The 14,388-nt window shown below is 51.4% G+C and overlaps 1 protein-coding gene across 2 annotated transcripts in view; it reads left to right on the top strand.

Moving 5' to 3' along the window:
• Positions 1 to 4,367, top strand: part of CRLF3 (cytokine receptor like factor 3) — a 555,853-nt gene extending 551,486 nt beyond the window's left edge. For both annotated transcript variants that reach the window (XM_078654389.1, XM_078654388.1), the window contains one exon: positions 3,534 to 4,367. In XM_078654389.1, coding sequence (XP_078510515.1) covers positions 3,534 to 3,790 — 257 coding nt within the window. In that variant the 3' untranslated portion in view covers positions 3,791 to 4,367. The remainder of the gene's footprint in view (positions 1 to 3,533) is intronic.
• The last annotated feature ends 10,021 nt before the right edge of the window (positions 4,368 to 14,388 follow it).

The following is a 14,388-nucleotide window of genomic DNA, read 5'->3' on the forward strand; positions in this document are numbered from 1 at the left end:
AATCAAGGATGCCCTTGCGCCAAAATCCCCAACAGAAATAAGGAGCTTTCTTGGGATGGCCACTTACTGTGGTTGATTTATACCGGGCCTAGCCACCTGGAGTGAACCACTACGGGCGCTAACCAAGGCGGATGCTGTCTGACAGTGGGGTCCGAAAGAAGACGAAGCATTCCAAGGGATCAAGGATGCTCTCCTGGAAAGAGCCATCCTGTCCTATTTTGACCCCACGAAGCGAACGGAGGTGCTAGTTGACGCCAGCCCGGTAGGCCTCGGCGCTGTGCTGACTCAGGAACACGAACCCGGCCAATGGACAGCGCTAGCATTCGCCAGCAAAGCCCTCACCCCAACTGAGACCAGGTATGTCCAGGTTCAAAGAGAGGCCCTAGCCATCAAGTGGGCCTGTGGCCACTTCCATCTATACTTGCGAGGACATCCATTCGTCATGGTCACCGACCACCAACCCCTAGTGTCCCTCTTCAAGGGAACTGCTCCACATCCGCCACCCCGAATAGAACGATGGGTAATCCAACTCCAACAATATGAGATGGAAGTCGTGTACCGACCAGGAGCCAAAAACCCCGCGGATTTTCTTTCCCGTCATCCATCGCTGCCAGAGTCGGTGGACGGCGATTGTGAAGAATATGCCCAGTGGGTGGCACTCACATCCTGCCCTCAAAGCATGACGCTAGAAGATGTTAAAGAAGCGGCCGTCACCGACACTGTCTACTTTAGTTCTCTGAAGGCGGTTCAGGAAGATTCGTGGGCTGAGTACCTCCGCCCCTCCAACTCCTGGTCGGCAGAAGACAGAGAGTCCCTCACGAAGATGTGGAGAGTCAGACATGACTTAAGCGCTACTGAAGATGGAGTATTGCTAAGAGGGTCTCGTTTGATCATTCCCCAGAGCCTGAGAGACAGGGCTGTGCAACTTGCCCATGGTGGACACCAAGGCACCACAAAGATGAAGGCGCGCATGAGGGAGAAAGTATGGTTCCCGGAGCTAGAGAGCATGGTGGAGGAGCATGTGCGGAGATGCATGGCCTGTCAACTGACGAGCGACCCTGACAAACCCCTGCCTGTGATCACTGAAGAAGCCTGCACATCTCCCTGGACCAAGGTGAGCATAGATTTTGGAAGTTTTCCTGGAGAGGGACACACGCTGGTAGTCATCGACTCCCACTCGAAGTATCCACTAGTGGACAAAGTAGCTTCCACTGCCTTCAAGCATGTGGGGCCGGCACTGGAGAAGATGTTCTCTATGTTTGGATATCCGCTGGAAGTACGAAGTGACAATGGACCCCCGTTCCATGGGGGCTGAATTTGCCACTTTTCTCCGACAAAGGGGAATTCAACACCGCCGCATCACACCCCAATGGCCCCAGGCCAACGGGGACGTTGAAATATTTATGCGGACCCTGAACAAAGTATTCCCTATAGCCTTAGTGGAACAGGCTGATCCGGAGCAGACGCTACATGAGTTCCTGCGTGAGTATAGGGGCACCCCTCATTGCACAACCCAGAGAAGTCCTTGGACCCTCATGTTTCAGGGGCCACGAAGAGACCTTCTCCCCAATGCCCCGGGGTGGACACCGCCCCCTGCCGACACGGATAAGGCCCAGGAACGGAGGTGACAAGGGAACCAGCAAGCTAGTCGTCACAGGAAAGCCACCCCTAGAAGAATGACCCCGGGGACCCGGGTGATCCTACGGAACCGACGCCCTGGAGGGAAATTTCAAACTTGTTATGAACCAGGCACCTGGACGGTCAAGTCCATGAGAGGCACCATGATCACGGCACAGAAGGGAGAGGAAGAAGTGTCAAGAAATGTCTCCTGGCCATATCATCGGGAGACAGCCAATGCCCAGATCTAGAAGGAGGGAGCCATGACTCGAGTGTGACGACAGCCCAGGAAGACGATGAGCTGATGGAAAGACAGCCAGAGAAACCGGAGAACGTGTCAGCTCCTCTGACGCCATCCGCTACGGCCAGTAGCCCTTGCCGAGACGCCAATAGCGAAAGGGCCAGCTCGCAGCGGTACAACTTGAGGCCCAACCCGCCACCAAGCCAGAGACTGAGAGACTATGCCTGTTTGCTGAGACCCTGAAGCCATCACCAAGGGACACGCAAGTACCCAGGCTTTATTTTCTAACGTTGTGATCTGGGACTGTTTTTGTTTGCTTTGCAGGAAAAGAAAAAAATATATAGTTGGATAGGGATGTAATATCCCCAGCGGTCTAGTGGTCGCACGCACACACGCATCCACACATCCGCAGGCCAGGCGTGGCCTGCGGGGTTGAATAAAAGGAGGACGCCCGCTCGGGGACTTCACTTCACAGTCAGCGCTTGGACGCCTCCGGGCAGGTATGTGCGCTTTATAAGACTCATTTTCATTTCATTCATTTCACTTCCAACTGTGACAGCGTGTGTGCCTGTAGTCTGTTCGCTGCTCCTGCGCGCTCCGGCCCACTCGCACAAACGCCAGAACAAGTAGGCCAGCAGTGACCAGGGTGGCCAATCAAGGCCACAACCCAAAACACAACAAGTACGTCAAGGGCTGCTCACAGGAGCCGCGCAGCGGCCTCCATAAATAGTCCTAGGAAGTGGGAGGGACCGTCAGGAGGGCAGGAGCAGCAAAAGCGGGAGAAACAGCGTCGGCAATGCGAAAAAATATTTTTAAATAGCTGCTTGAACAACTGAAATAAAACGGATCAGAAATGAGGGCATAAAATACAACAACACTGCCAAAGCACAGAAACAATGACCGGCAACACAACAAAACACTGTAAGCCCCAAAGCGGGATTAAACCGAGTGCTCTGGGGCGCAGTACCTTCGTCAGGGAGCTGGGAAGATAATACTGGTTACCTCCTATGTGATTTGGGTGCTTCATTGGATCCAACCTTGGAAAGAGAAAGCGAAAAGTCTGACGTGACAATAATAATGCTTACTCAAGAGTGAGAACATACAAAGATGAGAGAACATACACAAATTGGCTCGAATTCAAGGTGAGTGATTCGAAAGTATTGAGTGAGTGAGAACCTTGCATTCTTGCCATCAGGCTGTAGCAGGTGCAAAGTGGAGCTTGCACCTATAAGACAGAACACCATCTTGACTTTTAATGGGCTTATGTACAATTTAGTGATACACATATTGCAGTGTCTCTTCCGCTCCATTCTTCCTAGTAGTCACTTATAACTACCTCCTAATATCAATGTGCCACCTACAATATTGTATGGTTGTATCTGTTTTCTGCTCCCACTGTTATTGTGTTCAGTGACAGACCTCATTTCCTGGTTGTTTTCCTCTTTCCCTGTTGTGTTAGTTCCTTCTAATGTGTAAGTCCTCTTTAATCCTTGAGCATTGAGGGTTAACTTAGTGAAGCGATACATTCCCTTTGTATGTAAATAATGCCTCTTTTCCATCCTTAGATGTGTGGCTGTACAGCTCTTCTCAAGAGAACGTTGATTGCATTTTTGCCACAATCTAATGGTAAAAGAGGTCACCTAAATAATTAAAATTACTATTTGTTTTGTCATAGGTGCAGTTTTTGTGAATGGAAAAGAGATGACTAACCAGCTGCCAGCTGTTTCTTCCGGATCTACTGTCACCTTTGATATGGAAGTGGTGAATTTAGGTCCTTCCAATAATAATGAAGGAGGAAACTTTAAACTCCGAGTAACGATTAGCTCCAACAACCGGGAAGTTGTATTTGATTGGGTGCTGGATCAGCCATGCGACTCTCTTTATTTTGGATGCTCGTTCTCAAATCCTGGTTGGAAAGTCCTAGTATTTTAGTTAAAGTGTTAGTTGCTGTTATAAAAATGAATAACGTGTCATAATGTTTTATACTATTCCCTCAAAGAAAATATGTTCAAGTTAAGGAAAAGTGACAAAACTTGTGGAATAATTGAAAATTTCAAACTTTGAGTTACAAATTCAGAAGAGTTCAAAATTAATTGAATTGCAATGTCGTTGTGATCTATGGCATTATAATATTACCTATTTTGAAAAAATGGAAATGGCTCAACTTTGTTATATTGAAGTTCACTCATTTGTTCCACAAAAATGTCCGAGCCTAAACGGAGACAGTCAAGCAAAGGTTTTCAACAATCTTCCGAACAGACTATTGTCGTGCCTCCTTTATGTGCAGGCTTATCGCTTATCCACATTTACCTGCAGCATCCCTCCGTTGCCTGCTGCAAAATATGGACTTGTTTACATAAGATGTTTCGAGTATTGTTCTTTTCGAAAATAGTGTTTGATGGCATCAGTGTTCCAGTCCATGCTACTGTATTGTTCATTGTTGTGAGTATCCCAACCTGTCAACTGCTTATAAATAATCCAGCTGATAAAATAGTGAGCATCAAACATCTCTAAGTAGTACTTTCTCCTCCAGTTTATCTGGCAGATATTCATATGCTGCAATGAAAATGCCATCCTTTTTTGGGAGGATTCTGGGAAATGCTAATGTAGAAAACTTAAAATGTAGTATCCCTTATGAGACTACACTTTCTAAATGTAGTGGCGATGTTGCAGATGCTACATAAGGTACCCAACTGAAGCTCGTCCTGCATTCCTTTTCTGGCCTCTCTCCATAAAGAATCTCTAGTGAATGCTATGTTTGGTATAGTATTGTGTTTATATATCAGACAACGTTATGGGTTTGTGAGTGTTGATATCCCTTAAAAGGTAGAAAACTACCTAGGAGCGTGGTCCTAACATCACATTTATGATTTTATAAATTCCACCATAATGTTGAGATTTCTGTATTGTCAAATGCAGTTTGCAAGTAATTTACCCTTGCTTTGCTATTCCCGCCCAAACAGGATTTGACTAGACAGAACGTTGTACAAATCTGGCCTTCTATACTTTGCTTTAATCTGGGCATGACTTTCCATATCCAAGACAGGCAGTGGTCTTCAAACTAATATGATGTAGCTGAGATAGAGGTTAAAGGTTCCCAGGTAAAGAAGGGGTCAAGGGCCACATTTGCTCACCTAGAGGAAAATAATACATCATTTTTATTCCAGGACTCCTGCTAGATTCATATTCGGAGCTAGCTAGTCTAGTTTATCTTATCTTAACTCTTATCTTAAAGGGAATTTCTGTAGCGCTCTGACACCATAGGTTTCCTGGCGCTGATTGGGTGCTGGGAGGTGCGAAGGAGGGAATCTAGCCAGACTGTGTGAAGAGACTAGTTTTCAGGAGTTTTCTGAATTCAAGAAGGGAGTTAGAAGATTTAAGCAGGGGGGACAGCGGGTTCCAGAGTTTGGGGGCCAAGTGAGCAAATCTACGGCTGCCGAATTTTTTGAGCTTGATTGGGGGGGCGACTAAAAGCTGACGATAAGAAGACCGTAGGTTGCGTACCGGACAGTAGAGGGAAATCAGGGATTTAAGGAAGACGGGAGAAGTCCCGAACATAGCTTTAAATGTCAGGCAGCCCTCTGTTCAACCGGCAGCCAGTGGAGTTTGCGAAGTAACGGTTTTGCAGACTTCCACTTCCGGATTTTTTAGGCCAGTCTAGCCGCCTGGTTCTGCATAATTTGGAGCCTGTGGAGAAGGAATTTGGGTAGGCCATAGTACAGGGAATTTGAGAAGTCCAGGCGGGAGAGCACCAGGGCAATCAGGACTTGTATCAGAGCCTCAGATGTAAGGAGGTGGGCGACTTTCCTGATTTTTCTTAGCTGGAACATACATGATGACACAATGGCACCCACCTAGGGCTTAAGGGAGAGCTCTGTGTCAATGATAACCCAGAGACTCTTTGCTGACTTAGCCGGAGCAGGCAGGGAGCCAAGCTCCACCGGCCAAAACTTTGGGCCCCAGTGAATGGGGCTGTTACCCGGGAGGATTAGCTCTGTTTTCCCCGGGTTCAGCTTGAGGTGGTTATGATTCATCCATTGCTGGATGTGTAACATAACCGCTTGACAATCAAGAGCTGCATTGGGAGTGTTGAGGGGGAAGATAATTTGCAGATCGTCCGCATTGTTGAAGACGGTAATGTCCCACCTCCTCAAAGAGTGGATAAGCGGTTGGAGATAGAGATTAAAAAGCAGAGGGGACAAGGATGATGCCTGGGGCACTCCGCAGGTGGATGGTTCCTTAGCGGCCGTGAAAGGGCCTAAACGGACCGCCTGGGTTCTGCCCGACAAGAAAGATTTGATCCAGGCAGAGTCCAGGCCCTGAATGCCGGCCTGCTCGACACGGTGGAGAAGGATGTTATGGTCCACCGTGTCGAACGCCGCCGACAGGTCCAATAGGACGAGCACCTGAGGCGCCCCTCTATCGGCATTACCCCTTAGAGAGTCCATGACTGCCAGGATCACAGCCTCGGTGGAGTGGGCTGGTCTAAAACCGGCATGATTAGGTTCGAGGTAGTTGGAACACTCGATAAAATGAGAGAGGCAACTGGTGACATGTGCCTCCAAGAGTTTGGACAGGTAGGGCAGAAGGGAGATAGGCCGATAGTTGGCAAGGTCCACCGGGCCGGCTCCGGGTTTTTTCAGCAGGGGCACCAAAACAGCCTCCTTAAAGCAGTTGGGTACCGTGCCCGTCTCAAGGGAGGTATTTAACAGAGGCAAAATGCAATCCGGCAAATCCAGGCAAATGTCATGGAAGACAGAGGGGGAACAACAGTCATTGGGCGATCCAGATTTGACTTGGGCAACGAGTTTGGCCAGAGTGGCAGGGTCAAGGACGGGGAAGTATGACAGTGAAAATGGTTTCCAGGAGAGGAAGCTGATATGGCGGCGGGAGAGGAGGGAGGAATAGTATTCTTAATCTTAATAATTTTTCAATGAAAAAACTATTTAAGGCGTTGCAGGAATCTTCGGTAGGGGCCTGAGAAGGAAGGGTTCTGGCATCAGATGTGAGCTCACTCATGACTCTGAAAATCTCCTTGGACTTGTTAGGGGCTGTGGTGGTGGGTGCACGGCGGGCCGGAAAAGCAGGCAAGGAGGCCGGATGTAGTGGGCGATGCCGGTGCTTTATTAAACAATTAGAGGCAAAAGTACAGGAGATAAACGGTGTGGGGTCCAAGGGTCTTCCGGGCTCCTCTCCGAAGTTGGGGTCTTGCTCCTTCCTGGCACTGTCTGGTCGGATCCGGCAGAAGGGAGGTACCTCGGAGGGCAATAAGAGACAAGAAGGGACCGTTAGTCCTGAGAGACTCAGTGAGTTTACCGTCACCAACACCGGGCTGTGAGGAGAGGAAGAAGGGTCCGTGAGGTAGGTCTGGGCAGGGAGAAGGAACGAAGGAAGGGGACACAGAAAAGCGTGCTTTGGAGTGGGTGGAGGGAGGGATGTCACACAGCGTGAGTGCTTTACAGATAATATACAGTGCAAGCGAGGGGCTATTCCTAAGTGGTTCGTGTCTAAGAGTGCCTAGGAGAGAGGGGAAGAATATATACACAATATTTACAACGAGCACCTAGCGTGCTCTCTGGGGTGGTTACTCGTACTCACCCGGTCCGCCGCAACTCTCCCTTGGAGTTGCGGCCGCTCTTCAGCCACCTCCTCAGGGACTCCACCAATCTTCTGACCACACGTCTTCTCCTTGATTCGCCTCGTCTCCGTCTTCTCCTCCGGTCCGAGCGTCCTGCCACGATTCTCCGACCGCGTTCTGGGCTTCCCGTCGGTTTTTAACTGATTCTGTCGCTGCCTCCGAGGCGGGACTTCCGGGGTCGGAAGGATCTGTTTCCGGTCGGCGGCTTTCCCTGATTGGCTCCTGTAACACAGAGAGGGGCGGGAGACTTCTCGTCATGGCGACCCTTCCAAAACGGGTTGTGGATGCGGGTTGGGGAGACCCGTCAGATAGAGGTGAGTTTCGGGGACATGGCAATCCGGGCGGGGACGACAGCGGGGCCCCTTCACATCCCCTTCCCCTAGCTGTCTTTCTTGTACGGGTTGGTGAGGAGGGGTAGCGGGAGAGGAAATCGGCGTTGCCCTGGTCTGTTCCCTTCCGATGTTGTGTTCTGAAATGAAAGGGTTGAAGGCACAGGAACCACCTAAGGACCCGGTCATTATGTCCTTTGTTCCTGGCCATCCACTCCAAAGGAGCGTGGTCAGTGTAGATAGTGAAGTCTCGGCCCTCCAGGTAATAGCGGAGGCTTTCGATGGCCCATTTGATCGCGAGGGCCTCTTTTTCCACCACTGCATAGTTTCTCTCTCTGGGGAATAATTTCCTGCTGAGATATAGGATAGGTCTTTCGTGTCCTTGATCGTCTTTCTGGGACAGGACAGCCCCCAATCCCTGGTCGGAGGCATCTGTTTGTAGAACAAAGGGCCGGGCAAAGCCAGGGCTTACCAGTACCGGGCTGGAGGTCAAGGCGTTTTTAAGATCGGAAAATGCTTGCCATAAGAAGGGAGTGGGGTTTTTCAGGGCCGCTTCAGTTTGGGTAGATTTCTTTAGGAGGTCCGTAAGGGGGGCTGCTCTCTGGGAAAAGTTGGGTACGAACCTCCGATAGTACCCCAGGAGTCCCAGGAAGGCTCTCAGATCTTTCTTTGTTTGCGGGAAGGGAAGGGACTGTATGGCTTCAGTTTTGCTCTTCTGGGGTCGTATTAATCCTTCACCTAGGAGATAACCCAAATACCGAACCGCTTGTGCAGCGAGGGTGGTCTTAGCGGGGTTGATGGAAAACCCATAGGAGCCTAGGGAAGCAACAACCTTGGATAGATGGTTAAGATGTTGCGACCAGCTATCACTGTATATGATGATGTCATCCAGATAGGCTCCCGCATACTGAGAGTGGGACCTTAAGACATGGTTCATGGCTCGCTGAAAAGTGGCAGGGGCCCCATGAAGACCAAAAGGCATAACCGTGAATTGGAACAACCCCTCTGGGGTGGAGAAGGCAGTCTTCTTTTTGTCCTGTTCTCTGAGGGGTATTTGCCAATACCCCTTACAGAGATCCAGGGTGGAAATGTACTTGGCTCTACCAATCCTTTCGACCATTTCGTCCACCCGGGGCAGGGGATACGTGTCAAAAGAGGATACTTTGTTGACCTCCCGGAAATCGATGCAAAACCTGACAGACCCGTCAGGTTTTGGTACGAGGACAATGGGGGAATTCCAGTCACTGACTGAGGGCTCTATTATTCCCATCTTTTGCATGTCCTCTACCTCTCTGCGTATGACGGCTCGTCGAGCTTCGGGTACTCTGTACGGTCGCATTCTGACTACTTTCCCTGGTTCTGTGTTTATGGTATGTTCGGTGATCGTGGTTCGTCCTGGAGAAGACCCCTTTAACGGGAAACAACGCTCCTCTGATTTCCCGTTTTTGTGTGGTGGACAACTCGGGATCCAGGCAGGGATCAAAGGGGAAGGAATAGGGCAGCGTAGCACCTGACAGAACAGGGCGGGGTCCCTCCCACTTTTTCAGGAGGTTGATATGGTATATCTGGCTTGAACCCCGAACGGGATCCAATTCGACCTCATAAGTAACTGGGGTGACCTGTCGCGTGACGGAAAAAGGACCTTGCCACTGTCCCAAGAGTTTGTGATCTGACGAGGGCATCATCAGAAGGACCAAGTCTCCCACAGCGAAGACACGGCTTTTAGTGCCCTTATCGTATTGGGTCTTTTGGGCGTCTTGGGCACTTTCTAGGTTTTGTCGGACTATGTCCCGTATTTCAGCCAGATGAGTCTTTAAGTTCTCTATATACTCCGGCAACGGTCGGGTCCGTTCGGGTTCTGCCTCCCAGGCCTCCTGGGCCATATCCAGCAATGTGCGAGGGGGCCGACCATACAACAATTCATACGGGGAATAGCCAGTACTGCTTTGCGTTTTACAACGAATGGCGAAAAGCGCCAGAGGCAACATATCCTCCCATCGTTTGGCCTCAAGTCCTATCAACTTCTTTAGGGTTTGTTTCAGTGTGGCGTTGTAACGCTCAACCAGACCATCCGTCTGCGGATGGTACGCTGAGGTCCTGATCTGTTTTATTCCTAGTTGGGAACATACTTGCTTTAGGAGGGCTGAAACAAAAGGCGTGCCCTGATCGGTCAGGATTTCCCTGGGAAACCCAACCCGGGAAAACACCGCGATAAGAGCTTTAGCGATGGTTTGTGCTGTGGGTTGGCGTAAGGAAATGGCTTCGGGGAAGCGAGTGGCATAGTCTACTATGACTAAGGCATAGCGACACCCGCTTCGTGAGGGTAGGAGGGGAACTATAATATCCATCCCTATTCTGCTAAATGGGATATCGATGAGGGGAAGAGGTCTCAGTGGTACCCTAGGGGGCCGATATCGGCTGTTTCTCTGACAGACCGCGCATTCGCGGCAATAGGTTTTTACGCGCTGGTGCACCCCTGGCCAGTAGAACTTTTCGAGGACTGCCTGACTGGTCTTCTCGTCCCCAAAATGACCCCCTAACAGGTGACTGTGTGCCAGGAAAAGTACCTTCTCGTGGAACGGGCCGGGAATCAATAACTGCGCGTTCTGGTGAGCTCCCCCCTTGCGATATAACAGGTCGTTTTTCTTGAAAAAGTATGGACCTACTTGCAAGGGGTCCTCGTTGTCCAGAGCCCTTCCCCAGGCTTCTTGTAGAAGTGGATCCTCTTGTTGGGCTGCCCTGAACTCCCTGTCGGTCTCCCATGGGTGGTCTTCGATAACCGTAGGATAGGCATATGTATGGTGTTTCTTCTCCTGTCTCCTCTGCCTTTTGGACTTGTGCGGTTTCGGATTCGCTGTCTGGGAGGACAAGTCCTGGGAATAGGGGGCCTCTCTCCACCATTGGGCAAGGGAGTCGGTGGTGTCCTGTAGCAGTCGGGGGAGACCGGAGTAGTCGCTTCCCAGGATGACCTGTTCGGGTAGCTTCGGTACAAGACCGACCGTCAGTTTGGTACCAGGGACACCAGGGTGCTGTACCTGTACCTGGGTTGTGGGGTAGCTTTTGGTGTCCCCGTGGACGCACTGTATGGCTACCATTCTGGTAGGGGGTCCCACAGGGAGGACTAGATCCTGAGGACGGAGAACGCTTTGGCGGCAGCCTGTATCGGCTAGGGCAAGAACTCTTTGTCCGTTGATGGACACCGGGCAGTGAAAAGGAGGTGGGGTAGCCCCCGGGGTGTGGCAGACATAGTTCCGTACGATGCCGATCTCCATCGGCTCCTCCTACTGAGGGCACACTCGTGCTATGTGTCCGAAGCCACCACAATTGTAACACTGAGGGCCAGGATTAGGAGGACGATACAGGACCGGTGGGGCCATGAGAGGAGGAGGTTCTGGTCTCCGTGGTGGTATTGGACGGGAAGACCGAGAGGTCGTTCCATAGTGTGGTTTATGGGTGGGTTCCTCTCTGGTGCGTTGCAGTTCCTGAGCCCGACTGTATGCACAGGCCACGTCAACCGCTGTGTCTAGAGTGAGGTGGGAATGTTGTCGTACCCATCTCTGGGTGGCCGGGTGCAAGGAGTTTAGGAATTGTTCAAGATAGACCTTGCCCATGATCTCTTCCTTTGTGGATGCTTCTGGTTTAAGCCACCTGTTGGCAAGGTCTTTGATCCGGAAAGAGAGGGCTCGGGGGTTCTCTTGGGGCCCTTCCTTGGCCTGTCTCAGTTTGACTCTATACGCATCGTCCTCCACACCGAGGCGTTCCAGAATGCATTTTTTTATATCCGGATACGGGTTGTTTCCCTGTATGTTCGCCTGTTGATAGGCGGCTTGCAAGTCACCTGTCAAGAGAGGACCAAGGTATTGACCCCAGCGCTCCACTGGCCAGTTGGCGGCCTGGGCCAACCGTTCGAAATTGGTGAAAAAGTAGTCTGGGTCCTCCCCCGGGACATACTTCTGGAGGACTACAGACGGAAGAGAGGTCATGGGTCTTGGTTGTCCTAGGGCATCTGTCAACTTGCCCATGGCTTGTTCGTGCACAGTTCCTTGACCCTTGAGGACGTCGTGCAATTGTCCCCTATCGTCTTCAGCCGTTTTCAGAAATTGTTCCATCAGTTTACCCAGTTGTTCCTGGGAGTCGGCCATTCTCTTCATGACGGCCTCCATGCTTCCGGCAGATCCCACTTCTGACACCAGATGTGGTGGTGGGTGCACGGCGGGCCGGAAAAGCAGGCAAGGAGGCCGGATGTAGTGGGTGATGCCGGTGCTTTATTAAACAATTAGAGGCAAAAGTACAGGAGATAAACGGTGTGGGGTCCAAGGGTCTTCCGGGCTCCTCTCCGAAGTTGGGGTCTTGCTCCTTCCTGGCACTGTCTGGTCGGATCCGGCAGAAGGGAGGTACCTCGGAGGGCAATAAGAGACAAGAAGGGACCGTTAGTCCTGAGAGACTCAGTGAGTTTACCGTCACCAACACCGGGCTGTGAGGAGAGGAAGAAGGGTCCGTGAGGTAGGTCTGGGCAGGGAGAAGGAACGAAGGAAGGGGACACAGAAAAGCGTGCTTTGGAGTGGGTGGAGGGAGGGATGTCACACAGCGTGAGTGCTTTACAGATAATATACAGTGCAAGCAAGGGGCTATTCCTAAGTGGTTCGTGTCTAAGAGTGCCTAGGAGAGAGGGGAAGAATATATGCACAATATTTACAACGAGCACCTAGCGTGCTCTCTGGGGTGGTTACTCGTACTCACCCGGTCCGCCGCAACTCTCCCTTGGAGTTGCGGCCGCTCTTCAGCCACCTCCTCAGGGACTCCACCAATCTTCTGACCACACGTCTTCTCCTTGATTCGCCTCGTCTCCGTCTTCTCCTCCGGTCCGAGCGTCCCGCCACGATTCTCCGACCGCGTTCTGGGCTTCCCGTCGGTTTTTAACTGGTTCTGTCGCTGCCTCCGAGGCGGGACTTCCGGGGTCGGAAGGATCTGTTTCCGGTCGGCGGCTTTCCCTGATTGGCTCCTGTAACACAGAGAGGGGCGGGAGACTTCTCGTCATGGCGACCCTTCCAAAACGGGTTGTGGATGCGGGTTGGGGAGACCCATCAGATAGAGGTGAGTTTCGGGGACATGGCAATCCGGGCGGGGACGACAGCGGGCCCCTTCACAGGGGCAATGAGGATCCTTTCAGAGATATGTGAGGATTTCGCTGCTATAATTGCACTTTTATATTTTTTCCGTGCAGCGACGTATACCTCTCTATCAATGGGCGAGTAATTACGTCTCCACCTACGCTCCATCTGGTGCAGTTCGTGTTGCTGAGTTTTCAGGGTGGTATTAAACCACCTAACGTGACTTGCTGTGCCGGGAGCGAGGGAATCTGGAAAGGGGGGCGAAATGGTCGCTGGCTTTAGTAACCCAACTGGAGAAGTCATCCTCCAGTGTGTGGACAGCCGCGACACTACGCGGCGGGGGGCGAGTCTCAGCCAAGGAGGAAAGAAAGCCTTGAGAATCAAGGGCGCTCCATTTACGAGCGACCCCACCCACCAAAGGAGGGACCTTGACACGACCCCTGACTGTGATCGCGGTGTCGATCATATAATGGTCCGACCAGATACAAGGAGTGATCACAGGGCAGGAGAGCGTGAGGTTGTGGGTCGAAATATGGTCTAGAATGTGGCCCCTGATATGGGTGGGAGAAGTGACAAGTTGAGTCAGGTTAAGGTTGGAAAGAACTTCAAACAGCTCGGACGCATGAGGGCCAGCGTCGCTATCATTGTACCAGTAGCTGAAGTCGCCAAGGATAGCGACTCGGGCAGATGAAGTAATCAAGTTGGCTAGCTGTTCGCTAAAAGCGACGGGAAACAGAGGCATAGAATGGGGGGGGGGCGATAGAGAACAATAAGGGTAAGAGCTCCCTCCCCAGTTTCAAGACTGATGATAAGATTATCCACATCAGCGAGGGTGAAAGAGGACGTGGAGATGAATTTAAGCTCCTTTCGTATGACAGCTGCCACCCCATCACCAGCGCGACCCGAGGGTCGGTTCATATTGAGCATATAGTATTCGGGGGGCAATGCTGCCAGGATGTCAGGGAGAGAATCATCAGTCAGCCAGGTCTCGGTGATTAGAAGGATATCAGGGCTTTCATGGATAAGAAGAAGAAAGAGATCAGCCTGGTGTTTTACAAATGAACGTGTATTTAAATATAATAAACGGATGCGCGTTTCGCTAGTACTGGGGCAGGCTGAGGGCTTACAGCTAAAATGTGGGAGAGATGCTTTACGCGCAATACCGAGTGATGAAATACGATCTTGGCTCACCGGAGGTAATACGCAATGTGCAGATTGTAGATTCCTGAGAGCAGAGGGTGAGTAGGTAAGGGGAGTAACAGCATCCCTGGCCCCTGGACCCGTCCGGCCGCGGACGGGCGCAGACGGGCAGGACTCTGGCACGACTCCGGCGCGGATCCGGCGCGGCCGCTGATCGCGTCCGCTGCGCGGAGGCATGTCCGTCCCTTTTATCAGCAGCTATAGCGCGAAGAATCACAACCGACTCAAGATGGCCGCCGTTGTTCTGTACCC

Source organism: Lissotriton helveticus, chromosome 7 (genome assembly GCF_964261635.1).
Source record: "Lissotriton helveticus chromosome 7, aLisHel1.1, whole genome shotgun sequence".
NCBI classification, from domain to species: domain Eukaryota; kingdom Metazoa; phylum Chordata; class Amphibia; order Caudata; family Salamandridae; genus Lissotriton; species Lissotriton helveticus.